The sequence below is a fragment of the Falco cherrug genome, chromosome 4 (assembly GCF_023634085.1).
Source record: "Falco cherrug isolate bFalChe1 chromosome 4, bFalChe1.pri, whole genome shotgun sequence".
In the NCBI taxonomy this organism is placed as follows: Eukaryota; Metazoa; Chordata; class Aves; order Falconiformes; family Falconidae; genus Falco; species Falco cherrug.
In genome coordinates, this window is record NC_073700.1 from 10,201,390 (window position 1) to 10,216,559 (window position 15,170).

Below are 15,170 nucleotides of genomic sequence, written 5' to 3' on the forward strand. Positions count from 1 at the left end.
AGAATCTGACTCCATGAGCAAAATTAGCAGAAACACATTGCTACGGTGTCCTTTATTATTTGCTGTTATCATGTTTGTTATAATAATGCCTACAATTGCAGTTACATAGATGGGTTTTACTTATGAAAAGTTGCTCTCTGGAGACAGCAGAGATTTTGGATGATGGTACACCTACCTGGTCACTGCAGAAGAAAGGACACGCATGCTCCATGTCTTTATGTAAACATGTCCAGTTGTAGTTTTAGCATTTTTTGTTAATGTAACACTAGTAGTATTACAATACTAGTAGCATTATACTATCTTAATCTTTAAGCAATGATAAGTAGTGTGAACTGCAAAATAACTCATGGGTTCTGTTTACTGGTTGGCTTAAAACAGAACGAAGTACTCATGCCTGTCTTAATTTGTTTTACACCAGGCGATTTTGTAGCAGCATGTCATTGAAGGATAATATGAAATCCCCCATAAAGCATACTAATCTCATGGCTGAACAACTCCTGAATAATGTCTTAAATAAAAAATTTGGCAACTCTTCCCCAATCTATTTAAAGTATTATTTATATTAGCCCTTCCAGGAAGAAAACAGGAAATTTTGTTTCCACGGTATCACTCAGCATATGCAGGATCTGTATTTTTGTCTATTATAAAAATGATAGTTCAGACTCGGTGTGGTACTACTTGTGAGTCATAACTAGACGGATTGTGGAGAAGAGATAGAAAAATCATACAGAAGAGGGAGACCTGCCCTTATCTGACATTAAATACATTAATATTTGGGAGAGAGAGGAGACTGCAGGAAAGGAGCTCAAACATTTCTAAAAGAAAATTATTTCTTCTGATATAGAGTTCTTGATCTCACCTTTGGTATTTTACCTTGCTTCTGAAAACAATCCTGCTCTCATTCACCACAACTCTCCTGCCATCAAGTATGTCAGCACTTAAAACTAGAGGCTGGACTACAAAATTTGCTAATGTTCCAAGCTATTTTATGTCCAGTTGCAATATTATTTCTAGCCGAAAAACTCAATTTTTATTACAGCATCTGTAAACACTGTAGTATCATGACATGTAAATTAGTCATAATAATTTTGAAATGTATTCCCATCTATTTTTCCATGCTGCATTTTTCAAACCATGAAAGACTTCATATAAAGATCAACAGATTCAAGTTTACTGGCCATAAAAGAAATCCCTTAGGAATAACAGATCTTCTTCAGAGAGTATTTGGTCCTTCAAGTAGATTTAGTGCTGAGACAGTGTGGTAGTTGAAGCACAAACAGAGGCTGTTGATAAAGTGGCAATGCATAACAACATTGTAATGTATTATAAAGGAGCAATCGCCTGCAGTTCATCAGTATGGATATGGCAGTGAAGTTCTGCTTTACAGATTCCAGGTACTAAAAATTTTGTAGCGGTGATTACAGGAGGTTCTTCTTCCCCTATAAAAAGGAAAAAAAAAGTGAGATTCATTAACTGAAACACTGATTTTGTATTTGGTCAACATTTTAGAAACAATGCAAAGAAAACTTAGAAAAAAACCACTCCAGATCATAATGCCATACATTCATGAGGCTGAACTACCATGCTCAGCAACCCCTTATCTAATGAATCAATACAAATTTTCTGCCCAGGCAGGGCTGCTTAGGGAAGACCTTATTAGTGAATGGACCTAGCAAAGGTTTAGTTCTTGGTACTTCCTCAAAATTAAGCTGGTTTGAACTGCAGTTGATGATCTCTGAGAATCTTTTCTTTGCAGATCAGTAGTCTGCACATGAACTGCACTGAAAGACAGAAAGTATTACAAATCATGTGACTTACGATTTTAATTCAGAAGATGAAATCAAACTGGCCTTTAAAGAAGAAAGGAAAGATCCACCTGAAGATGTTAAATGACAGAGCTATTCACTGCTGTTCTCACCAAGTAATGGGTAAAAAACAGGTAGCCAGAACAGAAATGGTACTGTGACTTCAGAGTAATAACCTAGGCATGTCCAAGGTTATTCTTAGAACAAGAATAAAAGCTAAAAAAAAAAATCTATCTACTCCTCCAGTTATTAGGCATGTAAGTATTTTTGTATGTCTGGGACTGTAAAAAGATTTAATGGGTTGCACTCTAATAGGCAGATGATGCTCAGTTCTAGATACTGTCTCCTTTGTTCCCTGTACCTAACTAGGACTGTGGTTTTGGTTGAGGGGAGGTTTGAGTGAGAGTCAGGGTGGTCTTTGGACAAGGACAGTGAACTGGAAAACCAAACCTGTGGTTTCCTAAGATGCTGGAACATCAGTGTTAAGAGCCAACGCTAATGCTACAATGTTTAACCTCCGTAGCTGAAACATGCTAACAAGTAGCTATGTGACTTGAGAATTAATTACTGCACAGACTGCCTCTTTCTTCCAGTGACTCCCCGGCAGCTGGGATACCCAGCTGACAGCTCCACGACTGAATCGGGAAGGGAATACTGGAAAGGCATTCTTACCAAAAGGCCATAGATTTTCAACTAGCATCCTAGTTTCATCCAGCACTAGAACCTTTACAGTTTATCATCTGTATTTTTTCCCACAAATGTGAGAAAAGGCCAGATTAGAAGATGGCAGGAAATTAAAGAATATAATATTAATTCTGAAACAGTAACTGTGTATTTGTAGCTTATTTAATTAAATCAGTAAATCTGTAATTTTTTCTCCCTGAAAAGTTTTCAGATCTTAGTTATTTTGTCTTATAGACTATCTACCCTATAGATAGAGATGCTATATCTGTAAATCAACACCTACATCTCTCAGCCCAGGATAATTCTGGCACCAAACATTATTTATGACTTATCTGAATAATAACAATAATAATAATAAATAATCCATTTATCCAAGAGAAAAGCCTAACATCTACCCTAGATAGAGATGCTATATCTGTAAATCAACACCTACATCTCTCAGCCCAAGTTAATTCTGGCACCAAACATTATTTATGACTTAATCTGAATAATAGTAATAGTAATAATAATAATAATAATAATAATAATAATAATAATAAATCCATTTCACTCTGATGTAGTTGTGATACCAGTTCAATGTACTCCAACTACAAAGGTCAGATCAGCTTTTGAGATAGTCTGTGGGAATATTTACACCTTCAAACTGTAGGCATCTAAGCTGCATACCTATGTTGGAGAGTGTCTTGCAAGCATTTAAATTCTCCCACTGAAGCCCATGTGGTCATTCCCCCCAGCCGCGTATCTGATGAGAAGCCTAATGTCATTCTGAAACGTGAGTTAGCCACAGTACAGACTATAGCTCTAACGGTTCTAGTATGTGCTGGAGCAGATAGGATGTCACTTTTAGATTTATGGCTGTTCTGTAAGAATGCTTCACCATATCACCCTCTTGGTTTAATAACCACACAGCTGTAAGCCGAGTATCCCAGCTGCCAGGGAGTCCCTGGAAGAAAGAACCCATCTCTCCAATAGTAGGTCAATTAATGAGAAGTGACTTATTAATGGAATTCTAGTGAAATCTTAATTAGCTAAGAATCCCATCCCTTCCCCCCCCCCCCCCCCCCCCCCCCAGTTAAGGAAGAGAGTAATTTTTCAGAAGTGACTTAAAACCTATCATTTTTACCATTACCTTTTTCTGCAGCCATCTATACGGCTCCTCACATATTATCTTAAAGTATTTTGAGATGGCAGAAATACACTCACAATAACTGAATATAATTTTTGAAACACTGCGGGGTATCTTACCTAAACCTGATGATGAAGAAACACTTCCTGTAATGGAAGATGTTTCAATTTGGTCTGTCAATAGTCCTTCCATTAAAGATAAGGATAATTCAGATGAAGGAACAGATGAATCATAGATTCCAGAATCTCGAGGCATATCTTTAAGATTTGAAGCTTTAACAACATGCAACAACGGCTGAAGAACAAAGCTGCCACCACCTTGAATGTCCTGAGTTTCTGTGTCTTCTCCAAGGTTTAAGTGCTGAATTATACAGTGAGAGTCTGAATTGGCCACCGAAATAATATTTGCATCTGTTTTCAGGTAAAAATCGCCATCCATCACCTGCTTATTCACTAAGTCATTTAAAACCAAGCCTGAATCAAACTTTTCCATAACAGGCTCTGAGTAATGTAATGAAGGTGGAGGGAAGGGAATAAATTGTTTCTCAAACCAGTCTGGTTCCTGATCAATGAACTGATGCATATTGCAAATGGCAACATAAAGCGACCTCCCAGATTTGCTCCTGAAATAATTCCTTTTACTAATGTTAACAGGACACGCCTCCGAGTCCTGTACACTAGGATCTCTGGAGTGTAAATGTGAATACAGCTGAGGGAGATTGTCCATGAGTTTGTATTTTGTACTGAGATCCAGAATACCAGGGATGTCTCCTTCACAGGAGTAATCAAAATAGACTGCAATAAACTTGCAGAGGTCATTTGAATTCTGCTTTGCTTGACGAAGCTTCTCTGCAACAGTCAACACAGCAAACAGAAAGAGCTCTCCTCTTCCTGCATCTTTGGTTACCCCTCTGTGTTTCCAGTTCCTTTTTTCAACAAAGTATTTCATTCCCTTGGAACACACAATGATGATGAACTGGGACTCGTTTATTTTTTTAATAAGCCACTCTTTCTGACCTTCTTTACAAATTTTTAGATCTTCCCACAAATCTAAAGCCACCTGTAAAAGAAAAGAACATTCTGGTCGATATTGACTATTAGATTATTAAGATATTTTTGCTAATAAAATTGAGATGAGTTATATTGAGTCAGCTTTTATTTAACACACAACTGAGAATTAATGAGGAGTTTAACTACAGCTTGTCCCTGATGCAAATATAAGCTGTTCTAAAAGAGAAATAAGTAATAACTAACCTAGTATTGATAGTGGACAAATTGGAATCAGTGATATTAACTATGTCAGTAGTTATTCACCAAAATAAATATGGCCTCATGCTCATTCTAAACTTTGTGGGCTGAATACTTCAGTGGGCTAAGGAAGTGGGTGAATTGCTAAGGTAAAAAGGAAAACCTTCCAGACTGCCTCAGACAATTTAACTGTTATATATCTGGGTCCATAACGGGCTGAATATAACAAAAATCACAGAATCACAGAATCATTTCGGTTGGAAAAGACCTTTAAGATCGAGTCCAACCATTAACGTAGCACTGCCAAGTCCACCATTAAACCATGCCCCTAACTACCATAGTAATTTATGATCTTTTGCATATTCATGAAGTCTGATGCCAAGAATTTTCATATCTAGGTACAAACATAGCTAGTGTGTACAACATCCAAATCCTTTCAGTTAGGATGCAAAACAGCAGAAGCTTGTCTCTGGTAAGAAAGCTCTGAAAATTTTTATCATAAGAGTTATCTGATTTTGTACTTTTTTTCTAAACATTCTACATGATCTGAAATGCCCATGTACACCAAGGTGAAGGACACAACACACTACCCCACGAAAGACAGAACAAGCAGTAGAACAACAGAAAAAAACAGATGCAAAAAACTTCCATAATAGACACACATGAAAACACTTACAAAGCCTTCTCTCAAGCGTTTTTCCAGACAACAAAGTATTTTTGCTCTGTCACCCTAAGAGTGGAAAGCTTTGCCATGCCAGAAAACAGAGAGTAGATGGATGCCTGGAACTCAAGGACTCATGAAAGCTGTTACCAGACGGTCAGCTACAGGGGGAAAGCAATCAGGCCTGAAGCAGTCAAGCAGTTGGACCAGATGATCATTGCAGGTCCCTTCCACCAGAACTATTCTATTCTGTGTATGGGGAAGACAAGTCATTTTGCAGCTGTTTGGGAGATATTCTGATAAAGGTAAAACACAGGTAAGTTTTTATTTTGTGTCTGGTTTTGTTTCTGTTCTTCAAAATACTGTCTGATCTGCTATCTGTATTAAAGGATTTCTAGTATGGTCAAGTTATTATTTTAAATAGCTATTAAATGGCCCTGAGTTTTTCATTCTTGAGAAAACATTCCATATGAAAATACTGATCCATTTGGAAAATAATGGATCTGCAATCCATATGAAAAATACTTGCGTGACTGTTCCATTATGCATCGGGCATCACTTTTAATATTAAACTCCACAGCTTTAATAACACCACATTATTTCTGTATGTAGATGCTATCAGTATTCTGTTATGTAAACCTTAAATGGTGCCTAACACCATATGTTCCATGTGTTACATAGTTATATGTGCAGAGTTACGTTAGGGTACATAGTTATAGTGGTAACAGCTCACCTTAACACTATTCCAAAGGATGACGTAGCAGGGCCAAAGTACATCCCGGAAAAGGGGATTCAAATAAGTTACTTTTAAACACCTGACCTGAACTCTTTTAAACATATGGATGAATTATGAGCCCCCCCCGCCCCGAAGAGGGGCATGGCGATGTGGCCGGGTTGGCCGCTGGAGGGCAGGGTGGCCGCATGGGTGACAGGGCTGGTCCCTTCCGAGTCCCGCCGCACGGTAAAACGCAGCGAGAGTAACGGCTGTCTTGTCTTTATACAGCTAAAAAGTGAAAGGCCGGCCATATATTGATTGTATTTTAGCAAGCAGCCTGAGATTATAAGCCTTGACGTTCAAAGTAACAATTTGAATGTCTTTCTCAAAGCTTTATATCAAAACCAAGAAAAACACACAGATTTTACAGCATTAAAGGGAACAGAATTTTTTAAAAAAATCAATAAAAATTCATAACTAATAATTAATCCTAATTACAGAGATTTTGCTCTATGTGTAGGAGTTTTGATAGAGTCAGCTGCTTTTAAATTACAATAAAAATTTATTTTAGGAATACTGAAATATATCAGGTACACACCAATACCTCTTTGTGGCTGCTGACTATAACGATGCAAGACCTACTAAACAGAAAAACAAATTAAAACAGGGCTGAATGAAAATCCTGGAATCAGTATAGTACAAGCTTTCCACAATTCCATTTTTTTTTTAAGCAGGCTGTGATGTGTTCCTTTCCATAAGTTAAAAAAATAGTAATTATATGGCAAATATTTAGAAAAACAACAGAAGTTATTTCTGTGGAAGGAGAGATTGAAATACCTCATTTTCAAGCACATATTATTATGAGTTCTGGGGCTGCTGCTTCAATCAAGGAAAAACTGTTTACAGAAGAAATGCTGAGTTTACCTCACAGCCACAGAAGTCCTGAAGAAAATAAGCAAAGCACTGGATGACATTAATGTGTTTCTGGCAATCTTTACTGGAATAGCAGATGAACACTTTTGGCCGGGGACGAAGCCTTTCCACATGGAGACCTGCAGCATATGCTGAAGATTCTGAGCTCTCCTCATCTAGATGAGAATATATATTTTCTACATTGGAAGACAGAAAGAGAGTTCACACTACAAGGCTTGGGTTTATTTTTTGGTTTTGTTTTGTGTTTTTTTTTTTTTAAAAAAAACTTTTGCAGGCTCATTACTAATGCAAACAGTAATGACATTTTTTCAAAAGATTGTTCTTTCCTTTCCAGCCTGAAAAAGAAAAGTTGCACACGCTCTATTTATCCAGCTTATGAGTGGCTACATATGTGGAACACACTCTGAAAGTGAAATGTGCAGTTATTACTGTACAGCTCAGAAAACTTAAGAAAGGTTTCTTTTATAAATAGAATGAGGTTGTTTCACCTCTACCCAGCTTTATGAGTCTTCATCTCTGTTCAAATACTATAAGCCTTAAAGATGTATCATCAAGATTTTCCTGTATAACAAAGTCTCGTTTTAAAACAAAAACACACATGCACAACACAAGCCAGGTAAGAATATTAAATTCCAGAACACAGATCCCTTCAGAATACCATACAGTATCTTTCTGGTAGATATATATACATATACATAAGTTTGGACATTAAACTTGACATTGATTTGAATTAAGTTATGATTAATTAAATCAAAATAGCTATTGGCGTTTCTTTCCTTGTATAGATGCTTTTATACTGCAATGTAAAGGTCTGGTCTTACGCCAGACTAATTCAATCTAGTTCTACAGTTGATTAAGCTAATTTGGAATAATGTATTAATATTTCAAAACACAAGTATCCATCTAGGGATTTAATTTAGAACTATTCATCAGGAATAACTATTCTGGAACAACTCTCTCTCCAGACAAATCCTCAGTGATTTGTCTCAGTTTTTTGTTGGAACTGTGCTAGCTGTGAGCAAAGGGATAGCTACAGAAGACCAGAAGGTAAAAGGATTTAACCCAGATGGCATATAGCACTTGCAGTATACCTCAATGCCAAAATTCAGATGGATAACACAGATATGTGAGGTTCGGGGAAGTAATCTTTTTCCATATTCATGAAACTGCATGATTCCCTCAATTCTACAAAAAATGCCAATTGATTTTTAACATCTCAATGTGACAAGTATGGCTTGCCAGCTCCTAGACACAGAGGAGAAGCCAGCAGAAGGATGGAATCTAATTTAGAGAAACATCTGCAAGTAAGTCTGAGAAAGAGTAAATTTAGGAAGATGGCTTAGGATGAAGTGTAAAAGCGACTTCCAGGAAAGTGAGCAGATCTGGAATAACAGAAACAGGCAGTATTCCAGACAGTCCTGAGAACTGCATTGGTATCACACAGTTTTACTTTCCTTATGTTTATTTCATATGTTATGTTTATTAAAATATGTTATATTTTAAATATTTCCATATTTTAAATAAATACGAACTAGACATTTCTGAATGAAATAAGGGAATGTTTACAGATCTGCTTGTATTCTACGTTGTCATGTAGTACTTTCACAAATAAAAAGAAACTCAAACTCAAAAGTATTTCCTAACAACAATTCTGTTCTCTCCTTTCTACAGTGACATCTTGATTTGTGATACAATACTTCTATGGCAACAAATTATGATCAAGCACTGATTAAGAATTTGCTGCAAGTTCCAACATGCAAAAGAGCTGTGGGGAGGAAGAAGAGAGAAGTAGAAAAGAGCACTCTTCAGATAAAGGTACTTCTGGAATAAACCTACTAGTTAAAGACTTTTTTGGTTGAAAAACTGTATCTTTAAATGGAACTCTGTAACGAAAAAACATCTTACCTTGCTGTTTCTTGCGGCACATCACTGTGAAAAGGGTTGCAAATGCTGAAATGACAACTAAAGGGACTGTAATGGCGATAGCTCTTATCGGTCCTGCCCACGGAGAATGTACTTTGAAAAATAAAGTAGAATTAGCCACATGCAAATAAGCGATGCTATAATTAGCTAATAAAACCTTCACACTGGGAACATAAAATAAAACTGCTACAGTACATTATTATCATTCTCAAATATAGAGTAGAATCAAACATCATGTTCTGCTCCATTTTAAATAGGTTTCATGCAGGTTTACCTCATCACCACAGCATTAGTGACTATCACAAGTAACAGGTGCTGCATGCCAATTCATACCCTCCCCCGCTGCAAGTTTTGATAAGGTACGCGATACTCATTCGGACCTGACAGACTTTTGTTCCAGGGTGCTGAACTAGCCACTTAGAAAGAACTGTCTTCCTGCACAAGTTATCTTTAGCAACTATGATTCAGTCCATCCTGCCCACTGCCTTCATCTATAGCTATGTTTTCTGTCTGCAGACACATTCTGAAATCCCTACTTAGCTTTTCAATAACCTGTCTGATAAATAGACATGCTAAGCATCCTCCCGACAGGTTTTCCAGACTGCTGGATTTCAGGGCTGAAGCACACAGGCAGGTAGTGTTTAGGCTGCTCTCAGTTTCATTACATTATTTCCACACTACTGCATGCATCAGTTGTACGCAATTAAAATACAGGCTACGATTCTTCGTGTCCATATATACAACAAAAATGACTTTCCCACAAAGATTCTCAATGACATGTTGATCTAATCTGTACTAAATATAAATGTACAGAGATGCAGATGCATATTTACAAGTGTGCATGTCTACTCTTTTTTCCTTAAGTCGAAAAATCACAGCACCATTGCCTCAGTAGTCCTGATGACAGCAAACAGACACAGGTGTGGTGGTGTGCTCCCCCCACAACCCCCATCCTGTCCCTCACCTCTTTATCAACGAACTACCAATGGCAGAGATAATAACCGTGTCTGGTCTGTCATGGCAGTATTCGACTCGAAGTGGCCTCAGGGGTTTGACCTGAGATCTCACAGAACAGTTAACAGGTCTAACAATCAACCCAACTGAGTGATGCCTGGGTGGAGGCAAAGGCTTCACAGTCCAGCATTGCTTCAGCAAAAGCCAGGAAGATCCCCCCCACATCTGTACCGAATACCCTGCCCTGTGCTGACCCATGGGCCCTGCTGACCTCCGAGGGTCCATCAGCACACAATAACTGACTTGGGCCTGCCTCACTGTCAGTATAAACCCGGCGTTCAGAATCCTCTGTTTTGAGGACAAGAACTCCAACCACTGGACAAGTCAATGAGTCTGGACCTCTCTCCTCCCTGAGCCCGGACACCTCTAGTAAGAGCTGTGCCCCCAGCTACACCTGATGTCACCCAGGAAAGTATTGTTAACTGAAGCGCTGAACTCGAGCTCGATTGCTGCAGTAAGTGCATTTACCATTTACCAGTTAAGGTGGCAATTCTGAATTTGTCGTATCTGCCACCTTAACACACCATCTATTTTCATCCACTTTGCTAAACTGTTCCACTTCAAGTCCTTAAAACTGGACTCTAACAGGCAAACGTTGACTCTCGATAAAAGTCCTTTGGCTGGGCTCTGACATGTTAATGGTAACTCCAATGAGTGGCTGTACATATAATCCTTTAGACTTAAACCCGTTGCCCAAATCTGAGACTACAATCAGATGCAGCTGCACCTAGACTCCCCTTTGAGAAGGAGCTTAGAAAACAAGGGTATCCTTTCTGAACCTTGTGACTCAACTGGGAGGGCTGTCTGCCCCTGCCCCTGGCTACTTAAGACTCTTGCCCCTTAATGCAACAACAGGTCAAACAGAAATTTCTTTCCAACATAATTAAAACAATCTAAATTAATAATACAAATACTGTATACTGTTTAAAAAGGAAATTCATACCTGGTTTTAGCGCATAGTGCATAGTTTTCCTTGTTGTATTAGTGTCATCAACCAGCTTTGAAAAGTAAGAGTTGAATTTATTTTGTGGAAATTTAATTTTATTCATTTTCTATAATATGTAAACACTGTAACAGCTATTATGACCAAATGTGAAGAAACTTACTGTTCAAAGTTAAAATTAAAGAGCACCACAAACTAGTAATTAGTGAAATCACTTTGTCTTTGTGGGTACATAGTTTAATGTCGCAATATTAACTTTCAGAGTTCACATATTATCATCACCAAGAGAAATACACAGCTTTCAAGTATAGTAAAAATTGGCCAAACTAAAGAATTCCTATTAAAAAGAAAATAAAAAATTCAAGTCCAAGAATTATGCAGGTCCACAACTTTACTTGAAAGCACAAATGAAACTGCTATGCATTCGGGGAAGAAAAACTATGGAAAGGTCAAGAGCAATCTGACTAAAAACCTTTACTTGCCCAAGGTACTTTAATAGGGATGCCTGAAGTCCACTTTTACCACTGTGACTTGAAATACTTCAATTTCAGATAATTTCTCCATCAACGTGCTCATGTAGCTGTTGTATAAATTACTATTTATAAATATTACCTCAATTATATAATCCCCTGGAGATACATTCTGAAGAATACAACTTGTCGTATCTGTGTTTTGCTCCTACATCAAAGAAAGAGAATACTTTGCAAGCCATTCACATACTTCAAAAACCTAATTAAAAATACATTCACATTGATTTAGAAATATGGAATACCCTCCTGTATTAAGACACCTTAAACCAGCAAAACTAAGTCTTTCCATTCAAATATGCAGGGACTACAGTTGCCTGCCTGCAGAACTACAACGTGATTAATTATTAAAAAAAATATATATCCTTAAAGTTTGGCCTAACACATAAACTCTACATTATGTTCTGAAGCTGCTTAGCTTTTAGAGATTTAGGATGAAAGGGTGACTAGTGAGAACAAACTTGGCATCGATACTAACCAAAGTTAAGGAAAATAATACAGCGAATTGCAGCTCCCATAATAAGACTTCGGCACACAGCTGTACAAAATGACAGAGAGCCTGATTCCATGCACATACTAAAATGATAACTATCTTGTGATAATCTCAGATGGGTAGCCTGAAGTGATCAATTTTGGTGTAAAGGTGAAATAAACCAATACAAAATAATATGCGTCACAAACATAATAAAACTGCAGTTTGAAGTACTAATTAGTTGTAGGGTCTTCAATAGAGAGAACACTTTTCCTATTTGTTTATGCCATCCAGCTCCAGTGAAGCCCTCAAGCCTGGATTTGACTGATAAGTGCTATGAGAATACAATTATTATTTACACAAATAATGTCAAATAGTTTTAAAATTTTAAAATTTATAGTATTCTATTTTTCAAGTATCTATAAAACCTTAGAACACCTAGTATTAGTAGGTCTTGTGCTTTTTAAGAGTTGCAAAACTCAGCAACGTACCTGTTTGCAGGTCTTCTGCTTAAATGGCCCTTCATGCTTAAGTTTGTAGTGAAGAAAGTAATATCTAAAGCCAAAGTTGTGAGGTGCATGATCAAAGGACACTTGCATGTTAAAACCCTGCTGGGTAACATTTAGGTTCCTTGGCTTCCAGTCTGTCAGAGGAGAGAGTAATGAATTGGAAAAAAGTGACTCTTCAAGTGCAGTTAATTATTCGTAAGATGAATATACAGAAAGTATTACATTTTACTTACAAGGTTTGCAGACAAGGTTTTCTGGCTGTAGCAACAATTCACATGCTACAAATACACATAAGAATTATTAATTACACAGTACAAAAATGCTATGCTATTTAAATAGAAAAAGAATGAGGGCAAAAGAAACAAATTCACCATTTTGAAGACAATGTCCCCATTTTTTTGAAGGCTCTGATATGCCTAGAGTAAATATATTTTGCAAACTCAGCTGCTTTGTTATAATTTCAAATCCCTTCTCATCTTTATATGAGAAATACAGGTTCATTACTTTGAAAATAGCACTCCTGAGTGAGACGAAAGTGATAGCACCAGGCACAGCACAGCAGGAGAGCAAGCTGAAACTAGACTTAAATACATTTACTGAGAGTAAGTATGCTGAGCACGATTACAGAGACAAATGTTACTGCTGTCTGCATCAACAGACAGGCTTATTTTAAGAAAGTTTTACAGGGCAAAAAAACCCTAAGTAGGACAAGTATCAACATTTCACCCCAAAGGGTACTTGGAGTTTCTCATCACACTATTTAAGCCCTGAGGAGTTTATTCAAGTTTCTGCTCTCTAACTCCAATGAGAATTGCTAAGTAATTTTAATTCATTTAATTTGATTTGTTGCTATCGAATTTTATATGTATTCCTCAATACTACCTCTAGATAACTGTTTTTGAAACTGTGGTCTCAAACAAAACTAACCTGAGCTTCTTCAGAATGTGCAGAGGGGAGAAGGAGCAAACCATGGCCATGAATGAAATGTTCCCGAGAACCATGGCAGTAATCCTGCTGTAGGCAAACCTGAGAGAATCTCAGGCCTACCCGAGACTTTTCTTCTGGCTGTTGCCTAACACATATTATCATACACCACAGATTTATCTGTGGCATTCAAATTCTTTCCACTTAACACCCAGATCTTCCTTCGAAGACTCTGTCAGTAACGATCTTAACCCAGACTCATCTAACATCATCATCTACTACATTCCTTTGTTGGGAAAACTAAAAAGCCAGGGTGGGGCACCAACGGTGAAGAGATGATATGCAATACTATACTGTATGCAATACTTACGTCTAGTTCGGAAGAAAAATGGGTGGTAATTACTTTCATTTTTAAGGGATGGAAAAGGAACAATCTTTACAAAGTAATCTGTTTCAAACTTCAGATTTACAAAGGGCTGTGATTCCATTCCCTACAAAAAGACAAGATTGCAACATATTTTAAAATCAACTATTATACCTGAAAGTATCTCTCAAAATAAGCCCACAGTTTTACAAACATAAGCAGAAATTAATATATTAAGAAACTTTTATCTACCCCTCCTTTAGACATTGACAGGTGAAACCTCAATACAGAGCTGGATGTGGACTATTACAGACGTGCACCTTACTCCACAGTCACCCAAATGACGGTTTCCAGCTTCATGAAAGCTTCTATAGAAGGGGACTAGGTCTGTCTCTAAAGTAACAACTACCATTAGTTCAAAGAACGATACTTGCAGGAAGCAACCTGCATCCTTAGCAAACAGCACATTCTGTATATAGCTGCATAGAGATACATTTAGATTTCATATGCAGCATATAAACACTTTCAAGACCACTCACACAATCAAGCAACAATGAAACTTCTTGAAACAAAGCACTTACTGTTCGTTTAAAACTGGGGCTGAGCTGCTTTGGATCTTTTAAAATCATCTGCTGGCATTGTCTTCCCTCTGATTTTAACTCCTCAAGTATTACTCGAAATCCTTTCAGGTATTCAATCCCTGCAAACAGCAGGGCATTTAAATAGAAGACTAATATTTCCAAATGCATCAACATGAAATATGTTTGTGTTTAATACCTGTTGTTGCACATCAGTTCTTCCTGCATTTTCTATCTTGCCTATTTAGAACTCAATCCTTGGCAAAGGCTGCAATTACTACATACTTGTGTAATGCTTAGAGGGGAAGGGCCCACGTCTCAGTTTGGGGCTTCCAAATTATCACAATGTAAATTATTATTACCTTCATCCCCTCAGGAATACTTTTTAGAAACTTCACATTTCCGTTATTAGCAATGAAATGTAACACTCTGCTAGCAAATTATACAAATACCCCATTACAACATCTTCCTATAATTTCTGAGACTACCAGATTAAAGTGATAGCGGTTGTTACAACTTCTTTAGTTCTAGTGTAGTACAGGATAACAGAAAACTTGACTTAAATGGAATGGAATTCATTCCAGTGTGTGAATACTTCCAATTATTTATAACTGATGCCAGAACTACAGCCATTTTTTTGCAAGTTACTCTAATACATCTAATTCTCAGCACAGTGTCTGCACATTTCTTTGCAATGTTCTCATCATGGAATTACTTTGTTACAACACTAAACAGAGTCATGGTG

General features: G+C 37.3%; 1 protein-coding gene across 1 annotated transcript in view; it reads right to left on the reverse strand.

Moving 5' to 3' along the window:
- Positions 1 to 1,007: 1,007 nt before the first annotated feature.
- Positions 1,008 to 15,170, reverse strand: part of IL17RD (interleukin 17 receptor D) — a 50,622-nt gene continuing 36,459 nt past the window's right edge. Inside the window, exons 4-13 of the mRNA XM_055709897.1 lie at positions 14,429 to 14,547; positions 13,854 to 13,974; positions 12,793 to 12,837; positions 12,542 to 12,693; positions 11,664 to 11,729; positions 11,052 to 11,106; positions 9,077 to 9,187; positions 7,163 to 7,347; positions 3,735 to 4,674; positions 1,008 to 1,439 (exon numbers count right to left, since the gene is read on the reverse strand). Coding sequence (XP_055565872.1) covers positions 1,324 to 1,439; positions 3,735 to 4,674; positions 7,163 to 7,347; positions 9,077 to 9,187; positions 11,052 to 11,106; positions 11,664 to 11,729; positions 12,542 to 12,693; positions 12,793 to 12,837; positions 13,854 to 13,974; positions 14,429 to 14,547 — 1,910 coding nt within the window. The 3' untranslated portion in view covers positions 1,008 to 1,323. The remainder of the gene's footprint in view (positions 1,440 to 3,734; positions 4,675 to 7,162; positions 7,348 to 9,076; positions 9,188 to 11,051; positions 11,107 to 11,663; positions 11,730 to 12,541; positions 12,694 to 12,792; positions 12,838 to 13,853; positions 13,975 to 14,428; positions 14,548 to 15,170) is intronic.